This window comes from Paroedura picta, chromosome 5, assembly GCF_049243985.1.
Source record: "Paroedura picta isolate Pp20150507F chromosome 5, Ppicta_v3.0, whole genome shotgun sequence".
NCBI lineage: Eukaryota > Metazoa > Chordata > Lepidosauria > Squamata > Gekkonidae > Paroedura > Paroedura picta.
Window position 1 is genome coordinate 100305591 of NC_135373.1, and position 13454 is coordinate 100319044.

The 13454-nt window shown below is 45.6% G+C and overlaps 1 protein-coding gene across 1 annotated transcript; it reads right to left on the bottom strand.

Moving 5' to 3' along the window:
• Positions 1-534: 534 nt before the first annotated feature.
• Positions 535-13049, bottom strand: TAB1 (TGF-beta activated kinase 1 (MAP3K7) binding protein 1). Its single transcript, XM_077339460.1, has 11 exons — positions 12928-13049; positions 11387-11523; positions 10995-11148; positions 9285-9371; positions 8366-8504; positions 6715-6828; positions 3598-3709; positions 3352-3496; positions 2625-2847; positions 2189-2345; positions 535-1193 (listed from the first exon to the last, which is right to left on the bottom strand). Exons 1-11 carry the CDS (start codon positions 12958-12960, stop codon positions 986-988), a joined length of 1509 nt encoding a protein of 502 aa, XP_077195575.1. The 5' UTR covers positions 12961-13049; the 3' UTR covers positions 535-985.
• Between the last annotated feature and the right edge of the window lie 405 nt (positions 13050-13454).

A 13454-nucleotide genomic window follows, 5' to 3' on the forward strand; every position in this document is an offset into this window, starting at 1 on the left:
GATAGCTTTGCCCGTATCACTAACTAGATCTATGGGATCAGATTGCTTCCAAGTTGTCAAAGAGTTTTTGCAGGAAACCGAATTCCCCTCCCTTTCTAATGGCTTTACCCTGAACGAACAAGAGTGGGATGGCTATTGCCTAAACCAAAACTATTCCGATTAGGACAGACGGAGGACAGGTTAGATCCAGTGTCAAACTGATGCTTCCTCCCTCTCCCAACTTTAAGGGGATAGTTTCAGTGCTTTGGTGCAAAGGACATGATGAGAACTAGACCCCAGCCATATTGCCTCTCTGATTAAACCTTCACCTCCTAGGACACCAAAACCTATTGTTGACGATAGAATAGATCCTGCCCTCCCCCCACCAAACGCACAAGGGGACTGGTTCTCCTAAATGAGCCCCATGGCTGACTAGAGCCAGGAATCCTCACCCCCATTCAGAGTTTTACTTAGGTTGTTGAGCTCTTTACATTTATCTAAGGGTACTCAAAATCACAACACTAAAGTGAAAGAAGTTTCACATAAAGACGAAGAGAAGCTATAAGTTATAATTTATTTTGTAAAACAGAGGTATTTTTCATGGCATTAAATCAGTATCCCGATGAAGTATTCCCAGGGCCGAATCTTGAGCGACAGGGCAAACACACACACACATGCAGGGGCATCCTTTGACAGGCTTGGTCTTCTCCGCACCAGTCCTGTTGGCGGACTGTAATACTAAAGATATAGGGAAAGATTCACAGCCCACTCCAGCGTCTTCAGGGTCAGCACAAGGGCATCATCCCAAAGGGGTTGATGTGTGTGCGTGGGGGGTCCTGACTAAGTTGAGGAAAAAACGGCATTGGCAATCTCTTTGAACCTTAATCTCATCCGCAAAGCATCACGCCTCAAGGCAGAATGCGATCACTGGGTGATCGGTTAGTCCTCCCTCACCAGGCCCTGTTTTCCCACCTTACAGAAGTTCATAGGAGCTGATCTTCCTGGATTACGACACAGCTAGTGCCCCCGTCTCACTGTGGTCCATGTTCCAGAGGCGATAGAACTCTGCAAAGTCCACGTAGGGCTCAACACGCCCGTCTTCATCCGGCTGCAGAGAGTGAGAAGGGCGGGAACGGAAGAGGCCCCCATCCGAGCTTGAGCTGCTACTCTGAGTGTGGGTGTTGGTAGACTGGAGGGTCACAGTGGGGCTTTGACTGCACAGATAGCCATAGAGAGAGAAAGAGACATATGTTCATGTCAGTCATCACAAATGACCCAAGCAAACATAATCAGAGGCCCTCGTCTGTTCCAAGTAGTATAAATGGTTAATCCCTCAGCCTGTCCCTACCTGGATCATTACAGAAACAAGGTCATAACTGGTGCAACACATTCACAAATTAAGTAGCCCAAATCCTGCAATTAGGCCATTTTAAGCCAGACTTGGCTCTCTGCAAAACACATTGGTTGCATTGACATTTCACATTTTCATGCTTATATCTAAAATTCTCATGTAAAAAGACACCCTTATGACACTCACATACTTAGAATAAATTATGTAAATCAGGAAAGATCATACATTTATTTCATTAGCATTAATACACAAATATGGGATTTCTTCACTGGTATCACCAAGAAGGAACCTAAGAAAGTTGCAGCTTGGTGTACTGAGGGCAAAAATGGACAGAAATAAAAACAAACCCTATAATGCTAGAAGCTCCAAGTCTGCCATTATCTACAATTTGGATTGAACATCTAAAACATGTTTTTTTAAAGGGAGGGAAGGGGCGTGCTAGAATCCAGGCATGGGCATGCTAAGAGATAGAGGACGAAAAGATTAGGAACAGGGAAACCTTAAAAGACAGGAAAAAACAGGAGTTTTCAACCAATTTTATCTCTCACTACGTACAACATGCTTAATGTTACGGTGCTTCCCCTTTATTGTACCATTCCTTGTGTTAATCATTTATATTCCCTCTGAAGCGCTATTAGCAGATACTCCCTAGGAATTTCCAAACTCCCCCCCACACACACAATTAGATACATGCTTGCTTCTTCATTGTAATTGTTTAGTGACAACTAAGACTCCTGGCATTTCACTGCTGTTTTATTCCAGCTACATTTCCAACTTTTTAGGAGCATGAAGCCACTGCTGCAAACTGGAAGGACCACAATACACCTCCCGAAGCAGAAGACATCAGGGGATGCTTACTTGGTAAGAGTTGGTGTGGCTTCATCCAGTGTGGAGCAGCTGTGAGCACCGTTGACCATCTGGCCTTGGGAAGGCATCACGAGAGACAACGTCACGCTGGTCTTGCTGGTGCTCTGGCTGCTGGAGTATGGCACTGACACCGGGTACACTCGGCCTCCTGAGGAGTGGAATGAAAACATCCCATGGCATGAGGACAGGTGAGAAGCTTGGGAAACCTTAAAAACCAATGTCATGGTATGAGAGTTTCCCATGAACTATGACTTGCTTCCAAAGCTCCCCAACTTCTCTTGGCTTCTGCATTGCACTCACTCAAGACTCAACGGGATGTGTCAATTTCTTCAGAGCTATGAAAAGTTCACCCTCCAGCCCTAGACGGCTACTGCCTGAACAGAGCTCTCTCCCCCTCCCTCTTGCACACTATTTACTCCCCCCATACCTTGTGTTGGGGTCAACGTGGGCTGGCTCATTTCACCCAGGGGGTATGCAAAATTCCTCACTAGTAGCGTCATGTCCTCGTGCCGAGAGCAGAACTTGGACCGTTCGCCGCCACTGGCATATGTATCACAGTGAATGCGCTTCACTCGATCCACAACCGCCTGTGCTACCGAATCCAGTGAAGTTTGCTTGGCAAACTCAGTGGCAATCATGGCTGCAATTTCCTGGAGAGAGGAGTATAGAAAGATACTTCAGAATGGTTACGAAGAATATACAGCCCTTTAGATATGGGCTGGCTGCATAGGTCACAACCACAGAACTGGTCCACAAGTGAGCACGCACATCCACTCCTCCGTGTGAACGAAGTATACAAAACAGGGCCTGCCCACCCACGTGACCGAGGTCTCTGAACACCCTTCCAGCTGTGTACGAGCTGCTTGCTACGAGGGTCTTTCATCAGCCCTGGTGCTACCTAGAACAGTTAGGTCTGAGTCCAGTAGCACCACACAGACCAACAAGATTTACGAGGGGGGATAAGTTTTCAAGAGTCAAAGCTCCCTTCATCAAATACTTTGGCACTGCTATCCAGGGCAAACAACAGGAACCAAGAAAGAGCATTCTCCAGATGGCATAGGTACAAGTGTCCCTATATCTTAGTGCACAGGACGGATCGCACTTCATGCAAGGAAATCCCCAGGTGCAGTTTAAAGTTGTTCTGGAGCTCTTACCTGATTGGCTTGCCCAGGCCCATGAGCTGCTTCCAGAGCTTTGTAGAGTCCTTCCGACATCAGAACAAGAAAGCCTGTCACTCCATCTAAGGGGTACCCTCCATGGATTTCAGGCTCTGCTATGATAGGCTTGGATTTTGCAGCACTTCAAAGCAAAAAGCAGCATTAGTACTGAGCAGGGAACTCCACCAAAAGGGAAGTTCTTCCCTTCAAAGTAACAGCTTGGGGCAGAAACCTTTGCCTCACCTGAGAAGTTCAATGTCACTGTAGCAGTATTTGATCTTGTAATCTCCAATGCGGCGAGTGCTCTCCTGCCCACATATGGTCCCTAGTTGCTTTATTTTCGTTGCATCCAAACCTGCCAGATAAAGAATCAGCTAGTTGACTTTGATGCATGTGCCAGGCCTCTTATATTTGCATTCCAGCACTGGAAACCGCCTCCAGCCAAACAGAGACATCAACTGAGAAGGAAAATCTAATAAATAAGGGAAGATAGTGGACTGAACAAAGAATGGCGGAAAAGAGGGGTAATTACTCATGACAGCAATAAAGAAGATGCATGCACTCCAGAGCAGCCTTTCTTTTTTCCCTCCTCCTCCCCCCTCCTTTTGTGTGTGTGTGTGTGTGTGTTTTTGGTCTCAGAAACTGAGATCTTTTGTATCAGCTAATGGCACCACTCTGCAAAGAGCTTCCAGAACCCATCTGAAGATGGTCACATTTTGCAAGAGGGGCTTTTCCACGCCCTTCACAAGCAACACACTTTCTCCTCCCTCCCTTTTTTTGTTTAGCATCTATCCTGAGAAAGAGTTCTGTGAAACTCTAAAGCCAGTTACACCCTACTTGCAGGCCTCCTAGAAGTCTCTGGCAAGAAGTGGAACTAGCTGGCCCTTTGATCTGAACTCTTCCTAACATGCTGTTCTCTCATGTGGTGACTTTTAATTGGTTCTAATAAAGGTGCTCAGCTATTTGGATTTTCTACAATGGCCTAAGATGGCTGCCTACATTTGTTACCTTAATGTATGCCCCTGAAGCCAATAAAATTGATCAGGAGAATCATAATCAACACTCAGTGCATAATCTGTTGTAGACAGACAAGTTCTCTGCACAATGGTAATCTTCATGTGAACTCTAGTGTGTGGCTAAATACTGTAAAAGGCATAACATTTGCGGGTTTCAAGATCAATTTATTTAAAATAGTCTTTACCCATCTCTTGATCCAAAATCGACTCAAAGTGGCAGATGAACAAAACAAAATCAAAATCAGCCCGCTACCTGTAGCCAATATCATCACTTAGCCCAAAGGCCTTCTGAAACAACCAGGTTTTCACTGTTTACTAAAAGACAAGAAGGAAGAGGGCCAAGTGGACTGTTTTGGGGAAGGCTTTCCAGAGTCAACCCCCTTGACTGAAGCAGCCCTAAACTGCATAAAACCCACCACACTGCAGATGGCACGAGATCACAGAACAGGATCTCTCAGGTGGTCAATTTGCTTGGAAAGTCCTTACTTGATTATGTAGGATAGGGGTAGTCAAACTGCGACCCTCCAGATGTCCATAGACTACAATTCCCATGATACAATTCCCAGCAAATGCTGGCAGGGGCTCATGGGAATTGTAGTCCATGGACATCTGGAAGGCCGCAGTTTGACTACCCCTGATGTAGGGTTTTTAAGGTTCAAACTAGAACTGGGAACAAGCACGCAACCGTTTAACGCTCTGGAAAATACTGTTCTGCCCAGTTGTGGCTTCCAATCAGTCTTTCATGTACAGTGCACCACTGTAATGCAATCTGGATGGTATTGTGCATGAATGAGCATGGCTAGGTCCACGTTCTGGAGGAAAAGGGCATCGCTGGAACAAAGCACTCCTGGATCCTGTCATCCCATGAGCATCCACCAATGGTACTGGATTCTTAGGTATTTCAGACTCTGAACCTCCGGAGGACAACCCTACCCCAAACAGGCTGTACATTTATTTTAAGGTTTACTGATCTCCTCCTTGGATTAAGTTTCATCCACCTCCAGGCAATCACTGACCTCAGACTCAAGTTCACAAACCCCAAGCCTCCAGCACACGGATGATCTCACCCCAAATCTCCAAATAACCTCAGCCATTTTAGTTATCAATTTAATTCATTTGTATCCTGCCTCTCTCCCCAACAACTCTGTGAGAAACGTCAGGCTAAGAGAGTGTGACTGGCCCACGGTCTCCCAGTGAGTTTCCATGGCACAAGCGGAGGATTTGAACCCGAGTCTCTCAGATAGTAGTCCAACTCCCTTAACCACTATACCGCACCAGCTCTCGCTATTGTGTTAAACAGCACAGGGTACAAGAGGGCCCTTGTAGAGTCTCACAAGCAAACAGCCTTGGAGTGGCCCAGCAGCCCCTTCTGGGAGCCAACTCCTAGGAAGGACCGAGAAGCAAGCAGCAAGAATCAATATTATAGGACATCCCATAAAAACTGATGCATAGCAGCCTATGATGGTTGTTATTTAGCTCTCCTTTATAATCCCTATTCTAATCATGCTCACAACATTCCTTCAACAAAGACCACTGAGGCAGAAGGAGGGTGACTGTTCCACCGCAGTGGATACAAGCGAGGGTATGGATTTTATTCGCTTAACTTCAGGCTTTCTCAACCAAGATTTCATGAAACTCTGGGATTCCTTGTTGGCCCTGGAAGGACCATTTTCTGAATGGGTGTGAGTTAGTTAATGTTTAATATCTTTTTAAAAATTGTTAACATTTATCAGGTGATATGACCAAAAATGGTAATGTCAAGCCACCCACTCCCAAGATTGCCAATGATGGGCCTGAAGGGGGTGGGAAGGGGAGGGACCAGGTGGGCATGGACACAGCTATGCTTCCCAACCATATTCTGCATGATCGTGCCACTTCTACGGTTTCTCGAAACATGAAGAAAGTTTCACGGGTTCCTTGATGGCAAAAAATTCAAGAAAGGCTGTCTTACTTAGACATCATTTTTATCTCATCCCAAGGGCTCTGAACCAGGTATCACTGGATCCTTGTAATCACATCTAGCAAATGTAGACCTAGTCTGTAAAGTAGCTCACACTCAGACATAGTGGCTTGTCCAAGTCAATGTCATGGATGAGAAGCTATTTGCTTGGTCCCTGTATCTGAACTAGGGCTGTAAGCCCAGTCAATTGTACTCCCTGCAGAGCAGACAGGAGGGTCAATCATCACCTATAATATTGGCATAATTTGGCTTGACCCTGCCAACCACAGAACCCATCAACAACAGTAAAACTCTGCAGGCAAAAACCTACCACAGACCCTATGTAGGCAGCCATTTCTTTGTTGATTCATCTGAGTGTCAAGGCCAGGATCTCCACTTACTCACCCAGCTGGGAAAATCGGAATAGCTCATCCTCATTCTCAGTGGTGTGGTCCATGTTGAGCTGTGTTACTTGCAACCCATCCACTGTAGATTTGCACAAGAGGGCACGGTTCGTTCCTGTGGAGAAGAAATGCATGATGCGAAGGTGTTGAAAAGGGGAAAGAGAGCCAGCAGGGAAAAGATGCCCTCCATACAAACTACCATTATGGCTCTAGAGGAGCTTCAAGCCTTTCCCTCCCTTTCCCAGGAGGCTGCATTACTTGACAGAGGTACTTGCAGCCCGTTTCAGTATTTATTGTATTATTATTTATCACATGGCATATGCATGTAGTATAACCAGGAGTTCCTACAGTCCCTACAAGATTGTCTGGCAGCCAGGCAAGAGACATTTGGAGGTGATTTGCCATTGCTTGCCTCCACGTCATGACCCTCACTTTCCTTGGAAAGTACTAAATACTAACAGTGTGACCCTGCTTCACTTCTGAGGTCTGATGAGATTGGGTATGCCTGGGCTATCCAGGGCAGAGTCTGCATTTACTTTGTTTATTCCATTGTCAATCCTGTTGAATTCAGATCAATTTGAACTCGGGTCTTCCTCTTTGGCTTTGGCCAATCAGGGGTTCTCTACCACGGAGCAGAGCCCAGATTCAAAACAGCCTGCTTTCTCAATCCGAATCTTAAAATATTGAGATTTAAAAGCACTCTAAGATATCACACAATAAAGGTAGAGTCACTCCGGATCAATCCTGCTTGTTGCAGAAGGAAACTTTAAATTGCCCAAAATCAAAATGAAAATCGCAACAGGGACTGAATCGACCTGGGATTGGAATAAAAGCTCTGTGCAGTTTATACCCAGGTCAGGTCAGCCTGTTTCAGTGGCCCTTTAAGAGGTATATGTCTCATGTACAGAATAAAGTCATGAGAACAACTATGGGGGGGGGGGGGGAGAGTGTGAAACTTACAAAATGTCAAGCACTGAGAGAAAACTGGTATAAAATGTTTTATAGATGGTATGCAACACCAAAAGGAATTAGCAGAATGTCCAGTCATTCTAATGGAAAACGTTTGAGATGCTATGAAACAATAGGCTCCATTTATCATGTGGTGGCCGTGTGACAAAAGTTAAAAAAACTCTGGATTGGAATTCATGCTATATTAAAAAAGATATCAAATTTCCCATGATTATTTGCTGTTAAGTGTTTTCACTGAAAAACTACTAGAAAAACTAAATAAATTTTTTTCCACGCTATGGTGTAGACGAGAATATTAATCGCCCAACAGTGGAAACTTTCAGACTTACCTATGACTAGTGAGATAAAATTGGAGAACTCTGTAAAATGGCCAAGCTAACAAACTTGGTAAATGGAAGACCTTTTGAAGACTTCCAAGATCACTGGCATGATTATTTAGACTATATAAGTAAGTAGACCTTTAGATTTGTATTAGATAGGGCGATTGAGATTTTAATAAGGTGATGTTTATGTTTCCTTTTTGTAATGCAGTTTTCTTTTATCTTTTTCCTCCACTCTATTATTAATAGTAAATAAAACTTTAAAAAAAGAGAGAATCAAGTAATGCAACTGCCCTTTCCTTCATTGCTCAATGCTGCACTCCGAAAAGGCTCAATTCAAAACAGTGCTAAAGAGGCACACACCTACATTGGCGATGTAAAGCTTGCTGTTAAGAATGACCGCCACAATCGCCGTGGCTCCTCCAGAGATTTCCTTTTCTACAGCCTTCAACCGCTCCATGATTTTCTGGTACTGAGATGGCAGCTGGTGGTGAGACACCCCCTAGAACACAACGTTACGGGAGCCTGCTTGAAAATAATCAGGGGACCAATTGTGGTACATTCTTCATGCAGAAATCATAAAATGTTCTTGGTGCCTTCAGAAGGCTCATCTCTAAACAACTGCTGTACAGTGGTCCTTGGAGAGAACATTCAGGGAGCCAAATGTCATCTATAGCACATGAGTTGTTCATTTAAGTCCTTTTAGTGCAGGGGAGAGTCAAACTGCGGTCCTCCAGATGTCCATGAACTACAATTCCCACGAGCCCCTGCCAGCATTTGCTGGCAGAGGCTCATGGGAATTGTAATCCATGGACATCTGGAGGGCCACAGTTTGACTACCTTAGCGAATGAGTGAATCTCTTCTTCTGTATCATGTCTGGTGAAATGGGAATTCTGATTCCCCTTAGTCAAACTAGGGGGGTTGAATTTTGCCAGATTACTTAGAGGAGAAATCCAAGGTTCTAAATTTGTGCATATAGTACAAAGTGACTGAATAAGCTCCCGGTCCTCATGACATCTTTTAGCTCTCCCTAGCAAAGTTAAACCAACTCTGAATAGTAAGGACTTTAGCTATTCTGTCATGAAGAGCCTTAAAGGCCAACAATAAGTGGCACCAAATGAAGGTAGCAATTTGAAACATAAACACTGGAAATGGGCCAAGACTATGCCCCCTGTCTCTGGGCTCTACCAGTAGGTCTCAAGGATTCTCCAAGGAAGAAATATTACAGTTAAGGCTCCCTGTTTCCAGGATTGCTTCCTTAAGATCAAGAGGATGTGTTACCTCTGGAAGCTGGGACTGAAGGCTGGCCTTTTCTGCCAAAGCATCATCAATGGTCTCCAAGAAACTCCTCTCCACCACATCAAAAGCCTGAGGGTGTCCAGTAGAAGGTTAACATAAAAATACATTATTAAAAAAACAACATTTTTTGCACAATCATCTACAAGGAATCAATCAAAAGTATTTCTTCTTGCACAGTACTTATGAACTAGTATGAGTTTCACAAACTTTTTCAGGAGCTTTTACAACAGACCAATGGTCCCTCACTCACTCCAAAGAACTTTAATCCTTTTATGGATTAAAAACTGGTTAATTAACAGGAAACAGAGAATGAGTATAAGTGAGTAATTTTCACACTGGCAGGTGCTAAGCAGTGAGTAATGGAGGGCTCAGTACTCGATCCGGTGCTTTTTAACGTGTTCATTCGGAGTTGGGAGCAAAAAGTGAAATGGCTAAGTTTGTGGATAACACTAAATTGTTCTGGGTGGTGAGAACCAAGGAAAGCTGTGAGGTGCTCCAGAGGGAGCTACTGAGGCTGGGTGAGTGGGCATCAACACGACCAAATTGATTCACTATGAGCAACTGCAAAGTATTGCACACTGAAGCCAAAAATCCTAACTAGATATATGTTGATGGAGTCCAAACTGGTGGTAACTGACCAGCAGAGAGATCTTGGGAGTCGTAGTAGATAACTCATTGAAGATGTCAACTCAGTGTGCAACTGCTATGCTGGGGATTATTAGGAAGAGGATGGGAAACAAATTAGCCAGTTTCATAATGCTGCTGTATAAATCTATGATGCAGCCTCATTTGGAATACTATGTAGTGTTCTGGTTACCGCATTTCAAACGTTTTCATAGCACTGGAAAAGGTACAAAAAAGGGCAACTGAAATGATTAAGGGGATGGAACATCTTCCCTATGAAGGAAGGTTTTTAGCCTGGAGAAATGAGGACTGAGGTGTGACATGACAGCGGTTTACGAAATTCTGCACAAGATAAGGAAGGTTGAGAAAGAAGTACTTTCCCCCTTTTCTCGCAACACTATAACTTGCAAGCACTTAATGAGGAGTAGGTTTAGAACAGATAAAAAGAAGTACTTCTTTCCTCAAAGAGTAATTAACATGTGGAATTCACTGCTGCAGGAAGTGGTAGTGGCTACAAGCACAGACAGCTTTCAAGGGGATTAGACAAACATATGGAGCTGAGGTCTCTCAGCGGCTATTAGTCACAACATACAGGTGGAACACAAAGTCTGGGGCAGTGATGCTCGGTATTCTTGGTGCTTGGGGGACAACAGTGGGAGGACAAGAGTGTTGGTGGACCTTCTGATGGCACCTGGGCTTTGGATGAGCCACTGGCCTGACCCAATGTAAGTTTTTACAATATGTTAATTACAATTACTACTACAGTCCCATCTCCTCCTCATGCTTGACTTATCTATAATTCATGTTACTCTTGCTTTTCCACACCTGTCTGATCCATCATGGCGAGGCAAAGTGAAAACCTAATGCAGAACTGTCTTTACTGTTTTGCCAACAGCAACAACAATATACAGATGCAAGGTATGACATCAAACTGAGGATATTACCAGATTGTACTTTTTGCCACTTAATATACTGACTCCCCCCGCAACACAGATCCTCCTCTTTCTTATGTGGCAAAAGAGGGGCAGCAGTTTACTCCTGATACCTGCATAGACAGATTTCAAGTACCTGTAGCAGGACTTTGCGCACATCAGCATCATCATGATCTGCATTCAGCTGGCCCAAGAGGAGCTCTGCAGAAAGCCTCTCTCCCACAAAATTCGTGATCCGGTTACCATCATAGCCATTGAAGACTCCATACAGGTAGCAGTTGTTCTCACCCCTGCCAAAAGGGGTCAGGGTAGAGAGGATAAGACAGGGTCATTCACCACAAAGCCTAAGAAAAGCAACCAGACTCATAGGACCTTGTAATAAATGTGATCAGGTTAAAGTGAAGCTGTTAGAATGAATGGGCAAGGATCCAGACTGAAATGGCTGCAGAACCCCTTCCTCAGGTCTATTCTATTTATGGAATATTTAATCTAGATACAGCCTGCTAATATTGTCTTCAGGCAACTTACCTAAATTTCAGCCAGTTATCCTCCAAGGGGTGAGTTTCTGTTCCTTTTCCATCTGCAGTGTATGAACGGTTAGGGGATGAACCCACACCTGACAAGTGGCAGAGGGGCAAGTCATCTGTCCAACTTGATAGCTGCTCCTGAGTAACAGCAGGAAAGAGCTTCAGTACAGTTTCTAGTAAAGGCAGGAATCAGGATCACCCAGGTGGAGATTTCCTTTCAGTTGCCACTTAAAACAGGGGACTACAAAAAGGTGAAAAGACTTCTACTAATCCCACCCACGTTCAACCAGCATCTAATGCAGGCTTGCTCAACATTGGGTAAGGGTTAATTTATACATAGACATAGACATTTATTTATTTATATTTATTTATTTATTTAAATTAGAAATTATTTGTGGTATGTTAACACCCCCCCCCCCCATGGCCAATGATGGGCCTGGAAAGGGTGGAAAGAAGAGATACAAATCCTTGCTGGCTAAGGCTTGTCACACGTGGTAGCAACTGGAATACAGAGATGTAAGTACTGTCATTTTAACTTAACTGAGGAGAGGGCTGAGGGAGAGGTATAGGCCTGCTCCCGGCCCTCTTTCTGGCATTGGGGTGGAGGCGATGAAGCAGCATAAGCCTGCCTCAATCCTGTTTCTGCAGGCTCTTTGGTGAAGAAGAGCAAAGAGCTGATATGGTTCTGTTCGTAAATCCTCTGAACATATTTCTATGCTGTCACTTCCAGGGATGTAGCAGGAAAGTGTGACCTGCTAACATCAGTTCCAGAGTTTCCTGAAGCCTGAAGAATGTTTTCAAGGGATTCTCAATGGTACAAAGGTTGGGAAAGTCTAATTCAGGGGTAGTCAAACTGCAGCCCTCCAGATGTCCATGGACTACAATTCCCATGAGCTCCTGTCAGCGTTCGCTACAAGTACGGAAACCCCGCCCCTCCACTTCGCTTGCTGTCTATAGCAGCTAACTATCTGAAAATCCAAATGTCAAGAAATCCACCTTTCTTTGTTCCTGCAAGCATAAACTTCCTTCCCTGAGGAAATGAATTCATATTGCCAGGTTGCAACTTTTCCTTCCTTACAGCAGAACAACTGCCGGACGAGCTGCATTTCCCCGTTTCACTCCTCTGCCTGGCAACAGCGACCTTACGCGTATCCTACATCCCCAAAGCTAGCTAGGAAAGGAGCGAGGAGAAGACGAACCACCTCACTTTGCAGAGGCAATACTCACACTCACACACACACACGCACGCCACGACAAAACCGTGCCTACCAAAGGACTCGGCGCTGTCCTGCTGTCGGAAGTGCAGGTGGGGACACTGGTCTGGCAGCCCGAGGACCGGGCATCCCTCCTCCCCTTCTTACAGGCAACTGGGTGCCCTCTCCTACTCTCCCCCTCCCCACATCTTTCTAAGTCTCCCGCCCCCCGCCCAGAAGAAAAGACTCTGCACCCCACCCCCCTTGGGCTTTGAACCGGGGCATGCGTGGGGGGACATCTTCCTCTCTATGGTTCCCCCCTCCCCAGGGAAAGGGCTGGGTCGCTCACACTCTGCGGGAGGCTCCTCCTGGCCGCCGCCATCTTGGTGCAGGAGCGACATCCTCCGCCCGAGACAGCGAGACGCGGGGAGGGAAGGACAAGAGCGGCCAGCACGGCCTGGACTCCGTCCCAGCGCCCCCCTCTGGAAGGAGGGCAGTACCGCAGGCCCGGAATAGCCCCCGCCCCCTTTGCGTGCTAAGCTCTGCGGAAGGCTGGGGGGCCCGCGGGAAACGAGAGCCGCCTCGGAGGGTCTTCCTCCCTGCTTGGGAAAGATGGGGGTGGGAAATGGCGCCCTCCGCCTTAATGGCTTGCATGGCCCTCGTTTTTCCAGCTGTGCCTTAATTCTGTACTATTCGGCCTTTACACCGCCCCCCCCCGCAAGGATTACAGGCGGAAATTAAACAGGGGTAGCTCTCAGGTGAGGAGAGAGCAGTTTTATTTAGACTGGATGGATGATGAAGACAAGATAGGCTGTGACCATATAGTTTGAACACGTTTACACGTAGCCTAATATTTGTTTGTGCCTGCCCAGCACA

Coding starts and splice junctions, on each gene's coding strand:
- TAB1 (XM_077339460.1), bottom strand. CDS start 12,960: ATGGCGGCGGCCAGGAGGAGCCTCCCGCAGAGT. Junction 11,524..12,927: donor GGAGGAGCCTCCCGCAGAGT/GTGAGCGACCCA, acceptor GCTGTTACTCAG/GAGCAGCTATCAAGTTGGAC. Junction 3,497..3,597: donor AGTGACATTGAACTTCTCAG/GTGAGGCAAAGG, acceptor TTTGCTTTGAAG/TGCTGCAAAATCCAAGCCTA.